The sequence below is a fragment of the Halichoeres trimaculatus genome, unplaced genomic scaffold, assembly GCF_033239565.1.
Source record: "Halichoeres trimaculatus isolate MK-OKI-2021-1 unplaced genomic scaffold, fHalTri1.1 fHalTri1_scaffold_10, whole genome shotgun sequence".
NCBI classification, from domain to species: domain Eukaryota; kingdom Metazoa; phylum Chordata; class Actinopteri; order Labriformes; family Labridae; genus Halichoeres; species Halichoeres trimaculatus.
This window is the reverse complement of record NW_027437187.1, coordinates 35,169,107-35,193,945: the sequence shown is the minus strand read 5'-3', so window position 1 is coordinate 35,193,945 and position 24,839 is coordinate 35,169,107. Positions and strand designations below refer to the sequence as shown.

General features: G+C 41.0%; 1 protein-coding gene across 1 annotated transcript in view; it reads right to left on the bottom strand.

Annotated features, from left to right (window-relative positions):
* Positions 1 to 3,171: 3,171 nt before the first annotated feature.
* Positions 3,172 to 24,839, bottom strand: part of poc1b (POC1 centriolar protein B) — an 81,644-nt gene continuing 59,976 nt past the window's right edge. The window contains exons 11-12 of the mRNA XM_074677735.1: positions 9,406 to 9,705; positions 3,172 to 3,860 (exon numbers count right to left, since the gene is read on the bottom strand). Of these exons, the coding sequence (XP_074533836.1) occupies positions 3,702 to 3,860; positions 9,406 to 9,705 (459 nt within the window). The 3' untranslated portion in view covers positions 3,172 to 3,701. The remainder of the gene's footprint in view (positions 3,861 to 9,405; positions 9,706 to 24,839) is intronic.

Here is a 24,839-nt window from a genome sequence, read left to right as displayed (position 1 = left end):
CATGTTAGCACAAGCTAATCCCAGGTATTTGACACATACCGGGTTAGCAGAAAGCTAACTTGGGTCGCAGTTTGTCCCGAAAGCAAGTGAAAGTCGAGCCAAGCTTTATACTCGATTAGGAAAAAGTTTTATCTGTTTGGCGTTTCGTTTCACTTTAAATGTATTTTTCTTCCTCCGTGCTACGTCCCCTAACAAAGCTGCTCTGATTAGCTTCTTACACTCGCTATCATTAACATGCAAAGTCACCTGTGCACTAGGTGCTCTGTAATTGGCTGAGGTAACCACGATAACTCTCTGCTCAGAAACATCCTGATACAACCAAAATATCAAGATCCAGGCAGAGGAGGGGGTTGAGGCAGACACCGACACTGACACACATGTATAGAGGCCCAGAGGAGAGGATTAAGCAGGATTATTCCTGTAAAAGTTGACTTTTTATTTTTTTCAGGAAAACCCTGCAGACCCTACCGTTAAGTCTCTCTGAAAAAGTCTCAGTTCAAGGCTTCTTGAGTCAAACAACAAGTTTTGGACCTTTTTTTTGTGGAGAACAGAATGGATTGTGTCCTGTCCCATTATTAGTCTGTGTTTAAAGGACTGAATTCTGAGAATCTTCCAGAAACAAGAGAAAGCAGCAGTTTGTGTTGGTTTGAAGTTGTGTCTGTTTTTTTACTTCACTCTTTGATGCCCGTCCTTTTCTCTGAAGCCCAAGGTCTTCACAGAACCGGTCCCCTCTATGAGCGGGCGGCCCAGCTTTATGTAACTGCTGTGGAGAAAAAGAGGCAGGAGGAAGAAAACCAGTAAAGCCAGAGAGGAAGTGAAGGATGTGGTGTGGAGAGCAAACAGCAGCCAGCCGAGAGCTCCCCTCTTTGTGTGGCTTTTTTACTGCTTCCTCCCGAGCCGGCCGCATCGCTCGCCACATGTCCGCCGCTGGAAAAATACCAACTGCTACAGTCTCCACGCTGGGCGGTAGCAAGACAAAACATTTCACAGTCAGCGGTGGAGACAAGAAACAGAATGACACGTATCACATGAGATGTTTACGAGATAACACCCCGGAGCTACACGGCTTTTTGGAAACCAGTGACACCCTGAGAAATTAAAATACAGACGATGTCAAAGGATCAAGAAAACTGTGAGTTAGGAGTCTGAATCTGTGGAGGCCCCTGGAATTAAAATGCAAAGTTGCTCTGGTTTTTAACGCTCATTTAGAGGCAGAAATTAACATTGGCTTCAAATTGACTAAAGCAGCCAACGACATGAGTTAAAGGCCTGTAATGCATGATTATGCGCAGTCATGAGGTTATTTTGAGCTGAAAAACCACAGCTGCTTGTTTGACCTTTGACCCCTCCAGTGCTGCCTTGTTAAGTTCTAATGCAACAAAAGTGCATTTTAAAGGAGCAGTGTGTAGAAATAAGAATTTTAGCGACATGGAGTGTTCAGATTTATGAGGTGACAAATCTTAAATTTCAGTCACTGTTTAAAAGGCGACATTATGTGAAGATTGTGAAGATAAATTCATTTTTCTCACATTAAGCTTGTTTTTTTTTTTCATTTGATACTGAAATTAATGCAAAACAGAAAGTTCTATATCAAGAGTCTTCAACCTGTGGCTCTTGGGCCTCATGTGGCTCTTTGACTCCTTTTGCAGTGGCTCCTTGTAGCTTTAAAAAATATTATTAAAATAAAGAAATTTTATTTTTCTTACGCAGTGTATTGATAATTAAAGAAATTAACCCTAAATACAATAATGAATTAATATTTCATTAAAGTAAATATGCATCACCTCTTGCAATAAATTTTGGGAAAATTTTAGCAAATTTTTTTAAATTTCAATTTTTGTGAAAAAAAACGTAATATTTTTTTTAAGCTTTGAAATTTTTTTTAATGTTTAAAAAATCATTTTTTGTATTTCTGTTTTTTTTTTTATTTAATTTCATTTTTTAAAAAGTTGAACATTTTTGAAAATGTTATTTTTTTATTGAAAACTAAGCAAATATTTGAAATCTTTTTAAATATATATTTTTTTCAAATTTATGCAATTATGGCAATTTTTTTAGAACTAAATTCTTAAATAAGAATTTTGAAATTTTTTTGAAATTTTGAAATTTTGAACAAAATTTCAACTAATTAAAATGTCATAAGTTTTGCAAATTTATTGTTATGCGGCAATTTTTAAAGTGAATGTGGCTCATATTTAGTCCAAAGACATTTTTACTGAAAATAAGACAAAAATAATTGATATGATTGCAGTTTTTTTGCAGTGTGTCCTGCAAAACAACAAAAAATACTCTCTTCCTCTTCTTATTCTTCTCAAACAACAAACACTGTCTTCTTCTTCGCCACCAGACTTCCAGGTAGATTTTAGGACCAGCGGCCAGGCACGTATTGAAAACCATTTCGCTCTTTCTGTCCCTCAAAATCTGCCGTAGACAAACATGGCTGTTTGTTATGTCGGCCTCTGCAGCTGTGAAGACATAAAAAGCCTTTGTTTAACTTAATTTTAACATTATAACTCATTTCCACCGTTTCTGTTTGGCCAAATACTGAAAACTTCTACATACTGCTCCTTTAAGAGTCAAATGATCATCTTTTCAGTAAAACAATTTAACGAGAAATACTCAGTGAGCTCAAACCTCCTTGTTCCATCTTCACTTACTGATGAAGTCAAAGCTCACCTGACCTTCAGGTGTCCCTTGATGACATCAGCAAACTCTGCTTCTGACCAAGGAACGTGTTCTCCACTAGGGTGCGATATGGGGGAAATATGTCAGGATGTTTTTATGCCAGGATCAGGATCTGGATTTCACTTTGAGACTGTTTTGACTTCAAACAACATTTTTAGACCCAAATATTTCTGATTTTTTCTTTCTTCTGCACCACTTTTTGTCGCTTCTACTCCACAACTTTTCATCTTCATAAGCTCGAGAGCTGGGGGCGTATGAGAATAGACCAGACTCGTAAAGTTTTGTGCGTAGGTTTTCAACTCCAAAAATATGAGCAGTATGACAAATGCTTGAAATATTTGTCCTGTAAAAAGACTGTTTAAGAGATTTGAGGTTGTTAAAATTTAGCGCAGAAGCCTTGAAAACCACTTAAGAACATCTGTGTCATGAAGAAAGATGCTTTCCTGAAAAAGACAGACAAATCTAATGACATCAGTGAAACATGGTTTAGCATTTATTCATATAAATCTGTTTGATGTGACGTGTTTGTGACGGGTTATGGAGCACATAAAATCCAGAGAAAGTCACAGAGACGTAACTGTAGCGTCTGCTAACAAAAAACGTACGCATGTAAACAAGAGCACAACATGCAGAGAGGTCACGCAGCAGACACACACCATCTGTTTTCATCGCTGCAGCTGTCTCTATTGGATGTAACACCCATAACAACCATCACTCACACACACACACACACACACACCGGGGAATGTCTCAGTCAGACCGAGTCCGGCTGTACAGCTGGAAATCTTTAAGAGGTGAAGAAAGACAGAGAGGAAAGATGTTGGGCTCACACACACACATACACATACACATACACACACACACACACACACACACACACCAAGCCCTATCCAAATCCTGATTAGCCCACTGACCCTGAGAGAGACCACCTTGGTGGACATAAAGAAGCCCAGACACACACTCACACACACTCTTTGGCTGCAGCGGTATAAAGTCTGAGGAGGTGGAGGTCGTCCTCATGAGGAGTCTTCAGCTGATCCCTCCGTCCCCTCGCTCCCCGTCTCCCGCCTTTCCTCTGAGGACCGCACCACCCCGAGGATCTGGGATTGGTTGAGGAGACACTCCTTCAGCTTGTCCTCAGTCAGGGTGAGACGCTCCTCCAGCACGGAAACAGTCTGTGTGTGTGTGTGTGAGGAGAAGGAGGGAAGGAGGGGGACAGAGTAGGAATAATCATTACAGAGGAAAATCAAAATCAGTCCTGATAAGAGACAGAGGAGTGAGTTCTTCTGGGCGACAAACTCTGTGATAATAAAATCTAACAAATCAGAGCGAGCTTGTCTGTCTCAACAGAAATTTTAAGAGGCAAGAAGTTTAAAGAGCTCTGTGTGGACTATCAGTTTGGCGTTGATTACAGTGACACCTGTGGCTAGAATTGGTAGTGTTTTTTAAAGAATTGTCTTAAAGGGGCTGTGAGGAGCTTCTCAGTCGTATATAGAAAGTCTTCTATCTAGATATCTGCCTGATCATAATCAACGCTTTAAAATGAGATCATCAGCACCAATATTGCTGGTTACAGGTTGTTTTAAATTGCTACTTCTTAGCTTCACGGTCAGGTCGGGCGATTTACCGCATGTCTACGTCTCTATGACAACACCACGCTGGCTGACAAAGTTTAGTACAGAGAAGAGAGATCTGTGTTTTTCTCTGCTGAAAACGATTTCTGTGATTGATTTTGTAGTGATGCTAATTAGCCTTTAGCTCGGGCTGTATCACTCTATAACACAGGGGCTGAAGACTAGAACACAAGCTAAAGGCTGAAACAAAAGCTTAAGGCTAAAACATGAGCTACAATTTAAAAAAAACCCCGCTAAAGGCTAAAACACGAGCTAAAGGCTAGAAACAGGAATTAAAGGCTAGAAAAAGAGCTAAAAGCTAAACCATTAGCTAAAGGCTTGAAACAGGACTTAAAGGCTAAAACAGTCGCTAAGGGTTGAAATACAAGCTAAAGGCTAAATAGTGGTTAAAGGTTGGAAACACGAGCTCAAAGCTTAAACATGAGCCAAAAGCTTAGGAAAGGGCTAAAGACTAAAACAAGAGCTAAAGGCTAAAACATAGGCTAAATGCTATAACATAGACTTAAAGCTAAAATACAAGCTAAAGGCTGCAACACAATGTAAAGGCTAAAACACAAGAAAAAAGCTCAAACATAGGCTAAAGGCTAAAACAAGAGCCAAACTGTGGAAAACAAGCTAAAGGCTTAAACACAGGCCGATCCGTTTGTGCTAATGTTGACTCCAACCCACAGTCAGCAGTTATTCTGCAGTGGTCTGTTCAAACTTGAGAGTCTATCAATAAACTGAAGAGTGAGGTTACGTTAGCTCTGATTGGTAGATGACTGGCAGGACAGAACCAGGATTCGCTAACGTTACACATTACAGACACATCTCCTAGCATCGGGCTGCTAGCTGTGCTAAATATAGACAACTACTAAACTACTTACAAACTGACAGTGTTAGCTTGTTGTCACGTTGGCCAACAGATACGTCGGAGAAACAGGCTGCCGATAGCACTACATGTAGCCGGCTGCTACAACATTTGCTTGATGTCACGTTTCAAAACGTTGGGCTATGTAACTGTACTAATGAATACCTTACCCCGATGCGTTGTATCCAGTAAACAGTTGACTTGAACAAAGAAAACTTGTTTTGATCCGATCTCCATTTATTTCCAAATCAAACACACACCTCGATAAAAGCCTCGCTAAACCTTGACTTAAGCATAACTTCACAAGATGATCCACGTTCCACAATTGTATGTTTTCTGGACAGCACAGTGGACAGAAATATCCGACCTTCCCACAGATACTGAGAAATATCACTTATATCATTTTGGTGCTGATAATCTCATTTTTGTCATGAGTAATGATAAATAAATAAAAGTGGGACTATTTCAAGACCACTTAAAGCCCTCACAGTGTCATATTTTCTCTGACATGCAGACAGGGCACATTTATAAACCCAACACAATGGAGGGAAAACAATTCCTCCCACTCCATCAACTTGGACTGAGTCAAGGTGCCTCCTCGTCACTTTTGTCTGCAGGCTTTCAGCTCCTGTGAGGAGTGATGCTCAGGGTAAATAACCCAGGAGTGAGTCTTTGTAACCATGAAACAGAAAGGTCGACTGTTCTAAAGGGATTAAAGAAAACAGAGCATCAGAATCATGATAAATGTGAAAAGGATCAGTTAATATTTACAGAGAGGGAAGCTGACAACACTGTGGAAGACAAAACGGCTCTCATTGTCTGGCAGACAATAAATTACGCCTTGACAAGCTGAAATCTTGTGTTTGAGCTTCCTACAGGCGTTTTGTAGCATTTCAGACCTTGTTTGCATAAATTTGGAGCCGATTGTTTTCCCTGTCTGTGGGTTCAGCTTTCAGAAAATGACACATGGTGTTTGGTTTCAAAGCAGAGACATTCAGCAGCAAATTGGTGTGATGCCGTCTTTGTCTGGGGACGGTTTCCTCATATGTATGCGCAGGAGACTCACAACACATCCAATGCATATGCATTTTCAAGCCTTCATTTCATGTTTACAGAGACGCAAATAAAGGAATTCTGTAATTCTGAGCTTTCTTAAAGGTCTCGCTTTAATTCTGGATGTAAACAAGAAACCCTGCGTTGTTTGAATCTCTTTATCATGTTTTTCACATTTGAATCATGCAAAAAGGAGTACAAATTTAGCTCTTCTTGTTAAACACAGCCAAACACAGGATCACAAAGTCTGCAGAGCCAATGGTTGGTTTCCCATTTGGATAAAGCAGGGGTCTTTAACCTGGGGCTCTGGAGCCTCATGCAGCTCTTTGACTCCTTTATGGTTGCTCCTTGCAGCTTGAAATAAAAAGTTATTGAATAAAGAATTTTCTTCTTTTTTATGGATTGTATTTATGATTTAAAAATAAGACTAAATAAAAACATGGGCTATAGTTATAGATATTGTTCTAACTATAAAGTGAACTATATCTTCATCAAATCCTTTAATAAAGCCTGCCGCCACATTTACATTTTTAATTTATTTTACAATTTCTTTTAATTATCTTTTTATTATTATTATTTTTTTAATTTAAGGATTTTCTTTATTTCTCAGAAATTGTTACATTTTTTTATTTTTTATTTTTTGCAAATTTTTATTTTTTTCAAATCTTTTGAAATTTATTAAATTTCTTAAATATTGAAATTTTGCTATTTTTCCAGCGTCAAAATTATTTGAATTATTTGCACATTTTGTAAAAGTTCTTAAATTGTCAATATTTTTATTTTATTAAAATATATATATATATATATATAAAAATATATATATATATATATATTCACACATTTTTTTTAAATTCAACAACTTATTTGGATAATCATTCACCAGATCTCAATTATGTACAGTATTCAATTCATTTTTTGTCTTCATTGTGAAGATAAAGTAGATTTTCTCCTATGAACGTAAAGGTTGGAGAACTACTTAATAGAAGAACTAGCACCTGGAGGTGCAGGTGGATGACAGCTAAACTGCCATCTGCGCTTGTTTACATCCTAGTAGTATAGCTGTAGTAGGGTGTAGCATTACAGAAGTAGAAACTAATCAGGGCTACAGCCCCAGCTAGTGGCAGGAGGCTGCACTACAGCTTAGACACAACATCTGAGCAGCATTTCAGGCCAACAATAATCAAGATGTTCATTACTGTATGTGCTCTAACGGTTAGGGCTCCTAGCGCATACGAGCGAGGATGCTAAGTCAACGAAACATAGGATGTTTTCCCTTCCTTGGGTATTTCATTGGAAAGAGCTGTGGATGCAGAGAAGACAAGGAATATAAGGGAAGAGAGCTTGAGCAAGACGACAGAGGCTTTTGAAGAGGAGATATAGGCTGTGTCTCTACTCTCTTGTTAGAAGCTACATGAGATCTTGGCTAAATAAGATGGATGAGCTAACAGGAATCAGTAGGAGTCAGAGTTTGCAAACCTGATGGTGCAAGTTCTTAGCACGAGTCCAGTCTGGGAGCACCCAAGATGTCTTTTAACTTGTAACATTCTTACATTATTGTGTATAAGAGAGACTGTAATGAAGGGTGGGTACTACCTTGATGTAAACAAGCGCAGATAGCAGTTGGCCAAACGGTCCCAGGTCAACCCACTTTCTGACTGGCACACCTCAAACATGTCTTTGAAATAATTATTTTTCTTGATTTGTTTTAAAAAAAATCAGTTTTAAAGAGGAATATTATAAATTTTGTCACTTTACGCTCAGATGGTTTTTGTTAGATGCCCTGTCTTTATAAAATGAGCCACGTTTGTTGACTTTTTAGCCTGTTAGTAAAAAAGTTATGACTCATTCAGCCTCATGTTATACTGGTAGGACGAGAGCAAGGGTCTTCAACCTGCGGCTCTGGAGCCTCATGTGGCTCTTTGACTCTTTTGCAGTGGCTCCTTGTAGCTTTAAAAGATATTATTTAAATAAAGATTTTTTTTATTTTTTTTTACAGAGGGTATTGATGATTAAAGACACTGACACTAAATAAAATCATGCATTAACATTTAGTTGAACTAAACCTAAAATCTAAATTTCACAATTTGTGCAACTTCTTAAGACTTCCATTTTTTTATGTTTTTGCAATTTTTTTTATTTCAATTTTTTGTAGTTCTTGCAAATTTATGAAATCTCAAAATTTTTGGAAACTTTTGCATAATTGCTGAAATTTCACAATTTGTGAATATTTGACTCTCAATTTTTTAAATTTTTGCAATTTTTTTTTCATTTTGCAAATTTTTGAATTTCACTTTTTTATTTTTGCAATTATTTTTACATTTTACTTTTTATTTTCAAATTTTTAAAAATGTAAATGTTTTGAAAATAAAAACTAAGACATCACATGTACGATTTTATCATTTCAAAAAACTACTTATTTGAATTTTTTTTTACTAGATTTTAAGTATGCATAGATTTTTATACACTGTACAGTCTTTATTGTGAAGATAAAGTCGATTTTGTGGCTCCTGAATGACTTTAATCCAGCTGAGCTGTAGAAAAATGGGAAAGACTGTAGATTTTTGTCTATTCTTTGGTTAATGTTGCTGCTCTTACAGCCTATAATACATGGAAAGTTGAAGCGGCATAGCCCATTGGTGCGTTAGAGTGCCACTCTTTGGCCGATACCACTGAGAGCCATTGCTGTCTAGTGTTTTATCGAGTATTAAAGGATCAAAAAGCAACCAAATCTGCATCCAAAAATTAAAATCATGACTCCGTCCCTCCTGTAATTACCAAACTTTTATGACAGATATTGAAACAACAACAACAAGAAAAAGATTCAGAAAAAAATCTCAATGAATCATGGAGAAACTAGACAAGAAAACATTTAAATTCATAATCATCCATCCTCCAGATTCAGGCTCTTTGTCTGAAATGTGTCAAGCACACAAAGAGTCTTTGTCTCTGTGACATCTGCTCGAACAGGTGCAAACACAGCCAGGTAAACCATAAAATCCTCTTAGAGACGCCAGTGTTTGCATTTCTTTTATGAACAAGATTAATTATCTGCTTTGACGCGTTGCTCTGAGAAGTTCTCATCATTTAGCAGTTTTGACATTCACAGAACTTTTCTCTATGATGTTGACGTGACGCTGGACTTCCAGCTCATCGTCGTCATGTTCCTGCTAACTCTTTACTAACCTGGGTGAGGATGTCCAGCTGTTGCACGATGTGCCGCAGAGTGGTGTCCAGACATGACGGATGACCAGACAGAACTTCCAGCGGTTGCGTCTGCCCTCTCCCCTCTTCCTCCTCCTCTTCTCTCCTTCCTCTGCCGCCTCCTGTCTGGCTCCCTGAACTTGCACCTGGCTGATTGATGCTCTCCTCTTCCCGCCATCTTTCTTCTCCTGAAGTGCCCGCGTGATGTGCCGGGAAACTGTTTGAGTGTTGACCGTTGACGGCAGTTTGCATGGGCAGCGAGTGTGACCCACCATTGAGGAGCTGGAGGAAAAACCAGAGATCAACCAGCATTAAAATGTGCAGGTTAAAGAGAGGGTATCCAGCTGTCCCATAATGACAACATGGATGTTCAGACTGAGCATGTGCAGATCTTCAAACCTCTACATATTGATATAACTGATCAAAACTGATTGTTAGGAAAGGGGATCTCAAACACCTAGATCTGCCCTTAGCTCCACTAATTGGGCTGGCCAATCAGAGGAAAGGGGGTTTGGGGAGCGGGGAGTCTTAAAGAGACAGCAGCCAAAATGAACAACTGAAAAAAAGGTTTACTGAAACACCAGAGGCAGAAAAACAAAGATTATTTTGAGCCACTAGGCTACCAGAGGGATAGAATAAAGATTTAAGAAAGCACAATACCCCCACTTTAATGTGCTAAAAAAAGGTTCAAAGGCCGCTTGAGGAGAACTGAATTTGACGAGGTAAAGTGGCCTCTTAATTTTATCAAAAGTCTCCCCTCTCCTCTCCCTCTGACGTGATAATCCGCACACAGTTCTGGTCTCCAGCCTCACGTAGGGACAACACACTCATTGTGCTCCACATTGTGAGTGCTTCCCTGTCACGTCTCTCCCCCTCCACCCTTATTATTGCAGCGGGTAGTTTCTGCTCTGCCAACCAAACCTCACCACCCACTCCCCTCTCTAATCACACGTACAGTACGCTAGCTGGCAGAGCGCCATTGACCCTTTCCCGTCAGCGCTCACTGCGGTTACAGCGAGCCGTGACCCCTGATGTTCCACAAAGATCATCAGAGATTACAACGCTGAGGTTTCTGTTTGTGATAGCAGGTTAAACTCTGTTTTATCAGTGTTATAAGCCAGTTCCTTCAAGGTGAAGTGTCCCTCTGCAACTTCTATGTAACCATCAATTAGATATTAGCAGGTAGCTATGTGAGTCAGCGTCCTAAAAGCCTGTAAGAAGACCCAAAACAGAAATTTGGCGTCTCCCCAGGAACCAAACCATCATTTTAGTTTTTATTCATTTTTAATCAGGTTTTCTGTCTTTCTTTCCTTTTTTTATGTTTTATTTTTTTTATTTTTTATTTTTTTAGAAAAGGCTTATATCTATCTATTGGTTGGTCTTGATTTCACTTAACTATTGGTCTTATACAACATTTATTTTTTTTATCTATTTTAAATTAAGTGTTAAATTTATGTTAAAAGATATTTTTAAGGTCTTGACTGTAGTACAGAGGGTTTCATGCGTCTTTGGATCAAACCGACTCCAGGGGGCGGGTTGATGATTTTTGAGGTTATGATATAAAGCACAAGTACAGGACTTGATTTTACCCAAAAACTATACTAAAGATCACGCACACATACTTATAAACAGGTGGATAATTGAGAAAAATCACATGTGGAGAGTACAGTGAAAAAAAGGGCTAAAAAGCTGGAGACTCCCCCCAAAGTCTGGAGCGCAATTTCTGGCAGGTCTGTTTGACAAAGATGAAAACTTCAGACATTTTCTCTTAAATACCTCTCCTTTGTATCGGAGAAACTCCTTGGATTCTCCGGTCTTCTCAGGTGAAAAGATGTCGATCCAGTTTATTCAATTAAGATTAAATACACTGCAGTCTTTCTTCTCCACTTCTTTTGGTTTTTGTAATGTTTAGTTTAGCTTAGTTTGGAAGATTACTTCCCAAATATGTGGCACATTTTACTCCACCACCTGGCGACCCAGTCAAATATGGTCTGCGACCCACTTTGGGCCGTGACCCATAGTTTGGGGAAGGCTGGCATAGCCCATCAACACATCTTGTTTGTTTACACAAAGCACACTGTAAAAATCACTGGATACATGGGCCATGCCAGCACAAACAGCCAGTCCGTGCTGTGGAGCACAGACAGTTGGTCCGTGCTGTTGAGCACAGACAGCTGATCTGCTAGCTGCTGTGCTTCCTGTACAGCAGGGTCTCATATCCACAGTGTTCTCTCCTCACTCCCAGTTTTAAGTGCTGTCACAGCAAAAATTAAGGATTTTTCCATTAAAAAAAGAGAAATAAACATAGTATGTCATTAGTGGCATAATACTAAAGAAAAAACATCAAGGATGTTATTTTACAGATAATTTCTGTAATTTCAGAGAAGTTTTTTTATACAATTTTTGAAAAACAGAAAAACTAATTTATAAATTTGGGTAACATGTCAGTTGTTGCAATCAGATATTGTGGTTAAGTAGTAAACACAAACACTCATTCAGTCTTGCATTACTTCACTGCTGGCCTCTCTGTCTGCATTCATGAGTTTGATGAACTGTGTGTATTTGCATCAATCTGACACTCGATCCTTCCTCCTAATGTTCAACTTCACCCAAACTTCCTGCAGGAGGGGGTCTGCAGAGGGATGGAGGTCTGGGTCTGCTGGGTGAGAATGAGCTGAGCAGATGTTGTCCAGATGTTGCAGAGGAGGAGCGACGTGGAGGGGAATAAAGAGAGCAGCGAACAGAGATAGCAGAGAGACTGGCCAGCCACACACTGACAGCTTTGTTCACCTCTACCCGGGAATTAAGAGCAGCCCTCCCTCCCCTGTCTGTCTTTACACACACACACTCCTCCCCTCCTCCTCCTCCTGCCATCCCTCCTTCCTCTCCATGCTCTCTTTGAAGTGAGGACAGTGTGCAGGAAGCAAGCCGGAATCGATTGCTCCATGCATTAGCCCAGGAATGTGTGACACCCTCCTCCTCCTCCTCCTCCTCTTCATCCTTCCTCCTCCATCCTCCCGACACATCCCTCATTTATTTCCCCTCTCCTCTCCTCTCCTCCTCTTCACTAGACACCACCTGCCGCCCTCCACCTTTCACATAAGACCCGGCTATTACTTTTGGCGAAACCCCAACTTTTCTTCACTTGTTGCTGTCGCAGAGCGGCGTCGAGGCACTGATGTGGCATTACAAATTTTCCACCTTATATCCACAAATTAATTCCTGAATTTCCTGACTTTATGCCCTGAGTACACCTATGATATTTCAGGAAAAAAATACTGGGGTTCATCTGTAAACAAAAATTGAAGAGGATTCATAGTCTTCTCATGATTTCATCAGCAGAATATCATCATTAATGACAGACAGCTAGAGTAAGAAGTGGTATCTGACGTTCCACTTGTGCACTTGTGGCTGAGCGGAGTTTCCCAGTCCCTATTGGACTGGCAAACCAGTTCCATCAGTGGTACACCGCTTGTTTAAGACTGGTATGGTCTATTTTCTGACTCTCGTGTTTTGTTTTTATTGAAAACATTATTATGGCAGTAATGAAAACACGTTTGTATTATGTGGTTTTGTTTATGTGTATGTATCAGAGAAACAGTTAACACTCTTATGACCAAAGCCTGTGTAACCTATGTTTACTGCTAAGGTTTACTTTATCATAAACTTAAGGATAAAATAAGAAGAGAAGGCTGATGAAATCAGAAGATCTAAACTCGAAGAGAGGGAAATAAATAAGGTGGCAATACTTAATAAGGCACACAGACAGTAAATGAGGGTTAAAAAGAGGAAAGAAAATGTTTCAAGTTCTTCAGTTCTTTCTATTTAGTAAGTTCACTTCACTTTCTCAATCCACAAAAGTTTTAGTTCAAATAAGCACTTCATGTCATCAGTAGTTATGATTGTCCACCGGATTCAAAGTTCATAATAAAAAAAAAAAGTTTTCTTCTTCAAAGATACGATCGTCAACCCACCAAATGTGGGTGAATTTCAGCTGTGGCGGGTGACACCGTCACTCCTACTCGCCACTTTGGCGGGTTGAATTATTGAAGTGTAGTTTTCTGAAACGGCATCTGAAATACTAAACCCATTGCAGTATGAGACTATGGCACTACAACTCCCATGAGCACTGCCTGCACACAGTGTTTGCACATTGGTCCATTTGTGAAGTCTTCTGCTGACAGGCGTCCAAACGCGTTCGTCTCCAGCCTCCGTCTTGGACACCCCGACAGCTCCTGATGTTAAGCGCAGGCATATCGTGGTTTATAACTTCAGTCACGTCATTTTTGCTCTCTATTGTCAACTGATCCCAAGATTTAAGTCACAAACTAACGCCGAAACTCCCGTAACTTTTTAAAAGTGAGGACATGTATCGAATGGAGCTCATTTAAGCTCACACTGCACCAATCTCACCCACAACACTCACCTAGAGCAGAGGAAGGGAGGAGGGGAGGAGAGGAGCGCACGTAGAGAAGACAAACTGGTCACAGATATGAGGAGCTGAAGGAACAATATTTAAACCTCCTAGTAAACAAACATTTATCACAGTTATATGTAAAAAGTTCACTCTGGAAATATTGTAAACAAACCAAATCATTCAAAATAATTGAAACTTATGGTCCAGTGTGACTTATATCTGTTGTTTTCGTCTTCATGACGCATTTTTTGACTGATACGACTTCAAAAAAATGTATGATTATATTTCAGAGTGACTTGTACTCAAGACAGTATGATGCTTAGTTTATTACTGAAAATTTAATGTTGTAGATAAATATTTAAGCAGACAGAGTTTCTAGCTCGATTTTTCAGTTTAGTTTTTATCTTTTCAATTAATCTTCAACCTTCACAACTTTTATTAAATGCTATAAACTCTTCCTTTTATTACTTTGTTGCAATAGTCTGCATATTTTCTTATATAAGGAGCACAATCATTTCAGAGCTGAATACCTGATTTATGTAGACTTTCTTTGAGTGTTGTAAATTAAGTTCAAGTAACCTTTAGCATATCATCATCCACTTTAATCATATTAACCATAATTATCCAACAACAAACTTGTGGCTAGTGAAAATGCTGAGTGGCTAGTAACTCCTAGCCACAGTGGCTGGTGAGCAAAAAAAATAAAGTCAAGCCCTGAATATGCCACTAAGGAAGTGGCATATCCCTTTTCAAACTAGCAATATGCCACTCAAGAAGCGGCATACCACTTTCTAAACTGGAATATGCCACTTGTGGACTGGCATGTTCCGCTCAGTTGCAAGTTGCATGCCAGATGCAGTCACTCTTGGTGCTGCTGGGGAGCAAAATAATAAGAACAGCATGACAGAACACCTTGTGTCAAACCTTTGTTTTCAATATTCATTGGTACTGGGTTGTTTTAGCAGATCATTTAGAGCAGGGGTGGGCAATTAATTTTTACCAGGGGCCACATGAGGAACCTGAATAGTGTCAGAGGGCCACCAACTTTCTTCCATCGTAAAATGCTCTAAATTAAATATTTTGAATAGCTGGAACTGATAATCAGAAGAATAAAGCACTTTTTAAATGTTTATATTAGGTTATGTAAAACTGTGGTGTATAGGTCAAGTAGAAAAAAAAACAATTATTGAATCCTAAAATGAAAGAGTAAATGTCTTAAGTTTTCGTCTTTGTCAATATCTGTCATACAGACTGCCAACACTCCTGAATATGGAGGGAATCTCCCATTTTTTAAACCCTTTCTCCCGCTGTTCTCCTGGCTTGTGATGTCTCCTGATAGTCCCTAAAATTTAAGTACGCTTCTGTGAGCTCTAATATTTTACTAAGTCAAACTCAGAAACCATCCACCCCTCTCTCTTAGTTGGTTTGATCCAGAGACGCTGCAGGAGACCTCAGAGACAGAGACAGATAGCGGTGCAGCACTTATTGATGAAGAGTTTATCAGAGCCTTAGCTGTTTCCTTTCTTTCTTTTTTGGTGTTGACATGTCGTGAGTTAAACTAACGTAGCTCTGCTCTAACGTATCATCCTCTTCAATCAGGAAAGTTTAGAGCAGCGTGAATTTTATAGTGAGAAGCAGGGCTGAACGATGTTAAGAAAAGATTGAATTGCGATTTTTCTGGCAGATATTGTGATTTCAATTCGATTCACGATTTTCTTCAAATCAAGCTTTGGGATATTCACATGTAGGGCTGAATAATTTTAGGAAAAGATCAAATTTTTCTGGCAGATATTGCAATTCACAATTTTTTAATCATCAATAGTGATGATAAATAATCTGTTTTCATCAACTTCTACTCCTAAACAGAGGCTTTGTGTTGTTGACCTGCTTACCAGCACTTTTAACATATAGATTGTCTACAAATTTGTAAAACAGAATGTGTATAATACTTGACACAACAGATCCTGAGTCAGTCAGGAGCACTGCAAAAAATTGCTGCTTTGGCGATCTCAAAATTGCATTGTCTAAAATTGCGATTTCGATCTGAAAACGATAAATTGTTCAGCCCGTGGCCCGCGGGCCGTAGTTTGCCCAGGTCTGATTTAGAGGTTAGGCAGAGGTTAGTCTTCTTAAAAACTAGCGGACCCTGGTATTTACACTTGTGAAAGGACTCACAAGCCAAACTGAAGTTGGGGAACATCTGTTTTTAGTGCTCTTTGGCAAACACAGGACATCAGGCTTGAGCTCAGTTTGTTTTGGGATGGGTTCAGTGTTCAGTGTTTCTGATGAAGTGTCTTAGGAGCCAGTTTTCCAAGGATGTGCTCCCTGTTTCAAAATAACAAAACTCCAGGAGTCAGCCATCCTAAATTCACTCTGTGTGTGTTAAAACTGTCTCTATGTGGGGCGGTTTGATTGAGACCTCCTCTGTTAATATGTTATCAATCACTTCACAGAGGGGCAGGACAGGAAACTACCAGCCTCACCAGATGAAGCTGAAATAGTTTGTGTAACTGGAGTTATTGTCTGAAAAAGCAGAAAAGTTTTTGCAAACTGTAGAAATTGAAAGTCACACTCTGTCATCTCTGCCTGAAGAAACAGTAAATGAGGAGAATTTGTCCCTGGACAAACTTAACACCATGTTCTCTCTTTTTGTTCACCCTCCACGCTACGTGTCCACATTTACTCATGAAAGGGAACTGGATTTTTTTATTTTTATTCTTTAAAGAGCTCAAATAAAAAGTACTGTACGTGTTTTTCTCTGCGGCTTCAGCTCCCCAGGCCTTGCATTATGAATAACCTCTTGAACTTGAGCGTACATGTCAGTCAGTCAGCCGTTCACAAAGCTGGTGGTTAAGTCAGTTAATCCAGTACTGTGAGTCATCGTCCTCTTTCAGTCTGCAGAGTCAGAACAAGCCGAAGGCCACAGGACGGACCCATCATCACCGCGGGCATTTCATCCAGAGCGCCGTGGGTTACATCCTTGATCGTACTCCTCCTCCTTTCCTGATGTTGGGGAGGTCTGGTAGTTTGTTGTGATTGTGCTTTGGTTGACAAAGTCCTGGTCTCTTCACGGCAGTTTCATCAAAATATCTTCCCCCAGAAACACTCAGGTATGTCGTCTTTTGAATGTGTCTCTAGGTTGACCCAGACATCCCTCCTGTTGTTGTTTCGCTAACAGGCTAATTACTGGACGAATCGAGTCACGTGACAGTGGCGGGTTTACCTAACATGTCCTCTGAAGAGAAGCCGTGCCAAAACGTTAACAGCAGCTCTGATGTTCGCGATCAAAAGGATCCTCATGAGAGAACGGATCAAAAACCGTCCCTCCTTCTATTTCTGAATCAAATCACAGATGTCTGATCAAAAACATGATTTCCATCAGCTCCAGAATTAGCTTTCCCCTCTCTGCTGGCAGGAAGCCTCGCACACAGCCACCCTCACATAAAGAAGCTGTTTGATCTTAATTGAAGGGCCTCTCTGATGTTTTGCCCTCCCTGTCCTCCTCCTACTCGGCTCTACCTGACATCCATACTCATCTTCAGAAGCAGGAGACCTGATGGTTACTGCTTTGCTCTGAGGTTCCTGTTTATAAAGCAGGCTGTTCACACTCACTGCTCCGACTAAAAGAGCAAAATGGCATGTTTTGTATTCATATGATCATAAATAAGCGACATTATGACATCTGGTTTGCTTTTCAAATCTCTGCCTCTGTCCACAGTACCATCAAACTGCTCATCGCTGGATGCTGGGAAATCTGTCGTTTTTGAACAAACTGGCTCCTGTCACCAAAATCTTTTTGCATCTGAGCGATGGTTCTGTTGTAAAATGACATTTATCAGACAAGAAAAGGGGTGTCCAATCCCAAACAGTGTGCTCAATCCAGTTCGAACCAGAAACTCCAGACTGTGATGATCCTCTCCTGGTTCACGTTAGGCTGTAAAACCTCAAACCTGTTGACTCCTGGTCTCTGCTCATTATGTCGGTTTGCTGTTGTAGTCAAGCTAAGTATCATATGGTTTCCACAAGCTTTGCTTTATTTTGAAAGTCACTGGCTGTTTTAAGGTGGTTTCCATTCATGACTTCCTGTCCCACTCGATCAGTCTCATGCAAACTGATGCGTCACATGCAATGGAGCGAAGGTGGTGTGAGATGAAACATTGACTTAAAGGAGATGTGAGGAGTTTCAAAGTGATCTTGAAAAAGTCTCCCTTCTAGATATACGCCCTATCGTAATCCACACTTTAAAATGAGACTATCAGCACCAACGTTGGCTATTTCAAAATGCTACTTCTTAGCTTCCCGACCAGGTCAAGCAGGACCAGATTAATTCATGGCACGTCCACGTGATGGTGGACACAGGAGCCAAACTGTCAGACAGAAAAAGGACAGAAGAGCAGAAGAAAGATAAACAGGAGAGAGACAGAGCACCAGCTTATGCCGCGGCCACACCAAACGTGAACACGCGAATTTACTCGCGCGAATGGCCTGTCACGCGCCGCGTGAACGCCTGAGTCTCGCCGCTGGACTTTTTTGACAAGCTGAGGTGCGAACACGCGAACGCGCAGTACTGCGCATGCGGAGTAGAGAGCTCGTTCATTTAAAGACCGAAAGTCCAAAAGAGCAGCTGAAAAACAATGAGCTGTGGTTTCCAAAGCATGACAGGAGAGTGTGTGAAAGCTTTGGAGATCACAATCAATGCCTGCTGCCTCTCCCTGGTAATCCACCAGCCCTGCTTGGCTGTTCCCTGAGACCTCATCCTCGATCCCCCGAACCTCCGACCCCCCGAACCCTTGACCACCTGAACCCCTGACCCATGTTCCCGGTGGTCTCCCTGGGGATAATGAAGGGGTGGAGGAAAGAGAGGAGCACAGAGAACTTCCATCTTTTCCCTGGCTCTGCCCCTGCCCCGCTCCTCCCTCCTCTCTATCAGGCTCAAAACTCCGCTGAGGAAAACACAGTCGGACTCAGTGATGACCTGTGCAGGCAAATCCAGCTGGGAACGAATGTTTTCAGAACTTACATTCAAAACCTGTCTCCTCAGAGACTTTCAACCAAGCCTGCTCCTGTTTTTCTGCTCTCTGTAGAGTACACACGTCGTATCGTATAACTCTGGATGATGACACACCGCACAGATTGTTTTCTCCTCCATCCTCCGGCGGAGTTGGAGCCGGAGCAGGCGGCAGTTGCCCCCCAACGTTGTCAAAACAATGACGTCGTGGGGGAATATTTTGAACTCGAGCGAATTCGCGTCTACCTCCCAAACGCGTGAACGCTCCAAACTCGCTGCGCCACACGCGCGAATCGCGCCGCCCGTGGCGAATCGGCGGCTAAACGCGTCTTTGCATTGACTTTGTATGTAATCGCGCCTCAAATTCGCGTTTGGTGTGGCCGCACCATAAAGGCTAAAAGGGACTTTTTATGCTAATGTTGATTCCAACCCACAGTCAGCAGTTATTTGTAGGTCATTAATCCCTGTACCTCTATATTAACAGATGAGACATGAGAGAAACTAGAAAATCAAGACCAAGAAACTTTCTCTAACATGCCTCCTGTCATTAAAGTTAGCTCCCATCATCTGATTCAGGTCAAAGAGTCCATTATTCTGACAGCTTTGTATTTAATTAGTTACTTGTTGCTATATCAAGGAGGAATGAAGCCATGACTGACAGCTCTGTTGACAGAGGTTTCTGTCCCCAGATTAGCGGAGCAGAGGAGGATCGGCGAGAAGACAAAGAAAAAATGATGCAAGTGTCAATGAACTTTCCACAAATGTGTGTTAGTGCTTCACACTGCAACAGAGCCAACTCCAGATATCTTCGCTGAATGAAAGCTGAATTTAACGAGGGGTAAGTTAGCTGAGGTGGCAGGATGTTAATTAGAGAGCTTCCCCTGTTAATTTTGTGCAGATTAAAGCCTTGTGTGTAGATCTGTGTAGCCCTTTTCCAACGCAGAAGCCAGAGGTAAACCTTCTCCCAATGGTTTTGTGATTATTTTTTGGCGCTGTCGGCAGGAGCCAAGTCCCACAGCTATCCCTGAGTTATCATGGTCATTCAAGCATCTTCTGGTTCTTTAGGCGTTGACGGCAGTTTTGAAATTCTGTAGGTCTAACTTTTGCTTGTGGGACACTTTCTCCTTCCACTCCTCTTGCTTTAATCTAGGTTTATGTGGTAGAAATTAGGAGGAAAAAAGATGATTGTAAAGCCAAATGCCAAAGCCCCAGTGTAGAAATATTTCAGCATCAAACTGAATGAGCAAGGTGAGCCCATCAACACAGACGAGCCAGTGTGCAGCAACAAAAAAAAGGCAACACAACAAACTCACATGTTCATCTAAAACACAACCACCTGACCCAGTTTTCCCAGCTGGGCAAGTAACTGCTCCTGTAGATGCAGGGCCTTCATCCTGACAGTCAACACTCAGTTAGTACCTAGTACCGGGTTGGAGTACCGGGTTGGACCCCCTGCCTTTAGCCTTGGTGGCATAGATTCAACAAGGTCCTGGAAACATTCCTCAGAGAGTTTGCTCCATATTGACATGATAGCATCACATAGTTGCTGCAGATTTGTCGTCTGAACATCCATGATGAGAATCTCCTGTTCCACCACATCCCAAAGGTGCTCTATTGGATTGAGATCTGGGGACTGTGGAGGACATTTGAGTACAGGGAACTCATTGTCATGTTGAAGAAAGCAGTCTGAGATGATTCCAGCTTTATGACATGGAGCGTTATCCTGCTGGAAGTAGCCATCAGAAGATGGGTACACTGTGCTCATAAAGGGATGGACATGGTCAGCAACAATACTCAGGACTTACCAGCTGACTTTTTTTTTCCTTTTTTTTTTTTCTCTTTTTTATCCTTTTTTCCCCCTTTTTTGTCTTTTTTTTCTTTTTCCTTTTTCTTTCTTTTTTCTTTTTTCTCTTTTTTCCCTTTTTTCTTTCTTTTTTCTTTTGTCTTATTTTTTTCTTTTTTCCTTTTTACTCCCTGTCTCTTCCTTTTTTCTTTCTTTTTTTTCTTTTTTCTTCTTTTTTCTTTTTTTTTCTTTTTTCCTTCTCCCCCCCCCCCCCCCCCCCTTTCTTTCCCCCTTTCTTTCCCCCTTTCTCTTTTTTCCTTCTTTTTCTTTTTTTCCCTTTTTTTTTCTGTGGACTTTTAACCATGCTCAGTTGGTACTAAGGGGCCCAAAGTGAGCCAAGAAAATATCCCCCACACCATTACACCAGCAGCAGCAGCCTGAACTGTTGATACAAGGCAGGATGGATCCATGCTTTCATGTTGTTGAGGCCAAATTCTGACCCTACCATCTGAATGTGGAGCAGAAATCCAGACTCATCAGACCAGGCAACGTTTCTCCAATCTTCTATTGTCCAGTTTTGGTGTTGCTGTGTGAATTGTAGCCTCAGTTTCCTGTTCTTAGCTGACAGGAGGGTCACCCGGTGTGGTCTTCTGCTGCTGTAGCCCATCTGCCTCAAGGTTGGACGTGTTGTGTGTTCAGAGATGCTCTTCTGCAGACCTCGGTTGTAACCAGTGGTTATTTGAGTTACTGTTGCCTTTCTATCAGCTCCAACCAGTCTGTCCATTCTCCTCTGACCTCTGGCATCAACAAGGCATTTTGTCCCACAGAACTGCTGCTTTCTGGATATTTTCTCTTTTTGGGACCATTCTCTGTAAACCCTAGAGATGGTTGTGGGTTAAAATCCCAGTAGATCAGCAGTTTCTGAAATACTCAGACCAACAACCATGCTACGTTCAAAGTCCCTTAAATCACCTTTCTTTCTCATTCTGATGCTCAGTAAATTCAACTTTTTCCACCATATTCTCATTGTATGGGACACACATGCTGGATATTTCTTGCATATGGTCGGCCTTGCAGTTGGAGTGATAGCAGAAGTTAAATTGTAAATCTCATTCCACAGGGCGCGCTCGGCTCAGATGGTCTGTCACGTTGGTCAGAGCCTCCTGTCTGCTGGAGGAGAGACAGATGGACTCTGAAGCCTTGTGCTGTTTAATATTCAGACTGCCTGCCCCTCCTGATGCCCAGCGCTGACTGTGTTTACATGCTGACCATGATACCACCAATATTACCGTCAGTACTTACAGAGAGCGTGACGGCGCTAATTCTCTGAAGTGGTACTTGTGAAATAATCTATGTGACACAGGGTTAATAGATAAATTCAGATGGAAATCATAAACAGAGGAGCCTGAGCAGCTCAAGGCTAGTTCAGGCTGCTTTTAATCAAAATTCCTGCTTCAAGTTATGCACAAGTGTTTGCACATAACCCAGATAATCGGGAACCCTTCAGACCAATGGGCTTTATCCAGTACGTCCAAATGACACAGCATCACGACTCTCAGAAATCAGACTTTCTGATGTGAAAAAACATAAATAAGTTGAAAAAATGAATTGTGTTGGTGAGAAAGCTCTGTGCATCCGATACTGGCTGCTTCAGAGTTGAAATGTCAGATAAAACCATCAAGTAACCCTTCATTTCCTGCATTTGGTGGTTGGTGGTGCTCTGTGGTCCCGTGATGGTCAGGGGGAGGTTTCCTAATCACAGGATGCCGTGAAACACTGTTAATAAAGCTCCACGGAGACAGGAAATACTTGTTAAAAATCAAAGACGGCATTAGCGGGCCCTGACCCCCAGCCTGACCCCGCGCTCATTTTTCTATTTTGGACAACACAAAACAAATGGTTGCCCCCTGGACACACACACACACACACACACACACACACACACACACTGCTGGCTGCCATCTGTACCAACACACGCAAAGACTTAAACACTGTGCAATTACCTCTACACACCCACAATCAACTCACAAGCTGGAGACACTCTCCAGACTCCTTGATCTGCCTGAAATTAACAGCAGAACTTCTCTAAAGTTGCTCTCCAACACATCGACCAATGACAGGCGGTGCTTTAAGGGACCTGATGAAGAAACAGAATCCAGGGCAGCCAGTTTAAGTCTTTGCCAGTAAGGTTTCAACCCCTGCTAGTTCCACTTCTTAGTTAGCAGGAGTCATCTCAGAAAGAGTTTGTACATCTGGTATTTCTACCCAATACATCACCACCTTGACTGCCGCCCGCTGCTTACCCAGAGATGTCCAAGCCCAAAGACTCAGCTTAACTGCTCCACAGATGCTGAACCAAACCCAAAATGACCCCTCCAGGCAACATGGCTGCATGCAATTACATCAAAATTGCAGTCAAGTGGTGGTTTCAGCTGCAGAAGCTGCAGAAACAGTTTAAGACCGATGTTAAGACCCTCAGTAGTCCTACAAAGAATTCTCATAAGTCACAAGCTGTGTTACCATTAAACCTAGAATTAATTTGTGCAAAACCTAAATATCACAATAAAAAGTTGGAACGGAAACACTTAAATTTCAAAATTTTACCTCGTACATGTCCACGTTCACACATATAGACTCTGGCGTTAACAGCTCTGCCGTTCGTTGGGTGTTCAGTGCAGATGTTGGAGTTTTTGACCATCAGCGAAGGCGTCAGGACGACTGTGAGCGGGTCAAAGTGCAGCAGGAGGGAGAGGCGGACGTGTGTGTGTGTGTGTGTGTGTGTGTGTGAATAAAAACACAAATGTTCATGAATCGGCATCATTGTGAGTGCAGCGTCCAGACGGATGTTACGTTTTATTTTGCTAAAGTTGTGCACAATTCTATTCCTAACGGAAACACCTCCAAGGTGCATTTGTACTTCATTCGAACTTCAGAAACATCATTTTGATTTTGCGAAAAGGTCTAATGGGAACACAGCTATAGTCATATGAAATTCTCTAATAAATTTTCTCCTGTAAGTCTTGTTTGTGCAGCAACGTTTCACCCAAACACGCAAAAAACACAGTGTAAAAAATCTGCATTTACCCAGAAGTTTTTGGTAGATCTCCACTAGGGCTGCAATGATGAATCGATAAAATCGATTAACAATCGATTAGAAAAAGCGATTACAACATTTTTCCATAATCAATGCACTTGCTGCATCATTACTGTATTAGTTCGTCTTCAGTTTATTTGTCTTCTTCCTTTTTGTCGGATTACTTAGCTGTTGGCAACTAGCTGAAGGTGCATTACCACCACCTACTGGACTGGAGTGTAGATTAGCCAGGCTGTGGGGCTGTATACATCACATGTGAAAAGATCGGCATGGAAGAGTTTAAGTCCAAGCTGCTTTATACCCCTCACTTTGTTAAAAAAAAATCTTATTGAACCCTTATTTTGGCTTCTTGGACTACTTAAAGTACATTTTTAAAAAAAGTGCCTTCAAAGGGGCCTGTCTGATAACCAGGGTGGTCAAATTAATGCCATAAGAAAAAAAGAAAAAATCATCACCAAACAATGTTTAATCAACGCTACTTGTTGAACCATTAAGAGAATCTATGCAAATCTGTCTTACATAATTTTACTAATGAAATAATGAGCTAAATGTGGTGGATGATAATGGAGAAGTCATTTGAAAACCCATAGACGTCATCTTGCCCAGGCAGAAGTGAGGTCACAACAAAAACGGCTCCCCCTGGTGGCTGGCTGCAGTATGTGTCTGAAAAATCCATCTCCCCAGTCATTCCAGATGGGCTGTGGTCAAACTTTGAAAAATTAATACACCTGATAGAAATGTTTCTCACGTCTGATTGTTGTGGTGATTTGAAGATATCAATTAGCTGTCTTGTATTCAAGTCCTCTTTTTTTCTGAAAAGTTTGATTTTCATTAGTTATAAAAGGAAAAACAAGGTTTTACGTCACGTTTAATGATGATTGACAGCTGCCGTTCTCGTGTATTTTTTTTCAGGGATTGTAAAATATGTCGGGAGGTAGAGTAAGGAATTTATTAGACTCTCCAAAGAAAAAATTATGATTATTTTTGTCACCCAGCTCCACTCAGATTTTCCCAGAATCCCTCACAGTCTCTACTGCACAGACTCTGGCTGCACACCTGCTTCAATGGCTGAGCCTGTGACGGGGGAATTGTGGCTTTAAAACCGTACAACAGT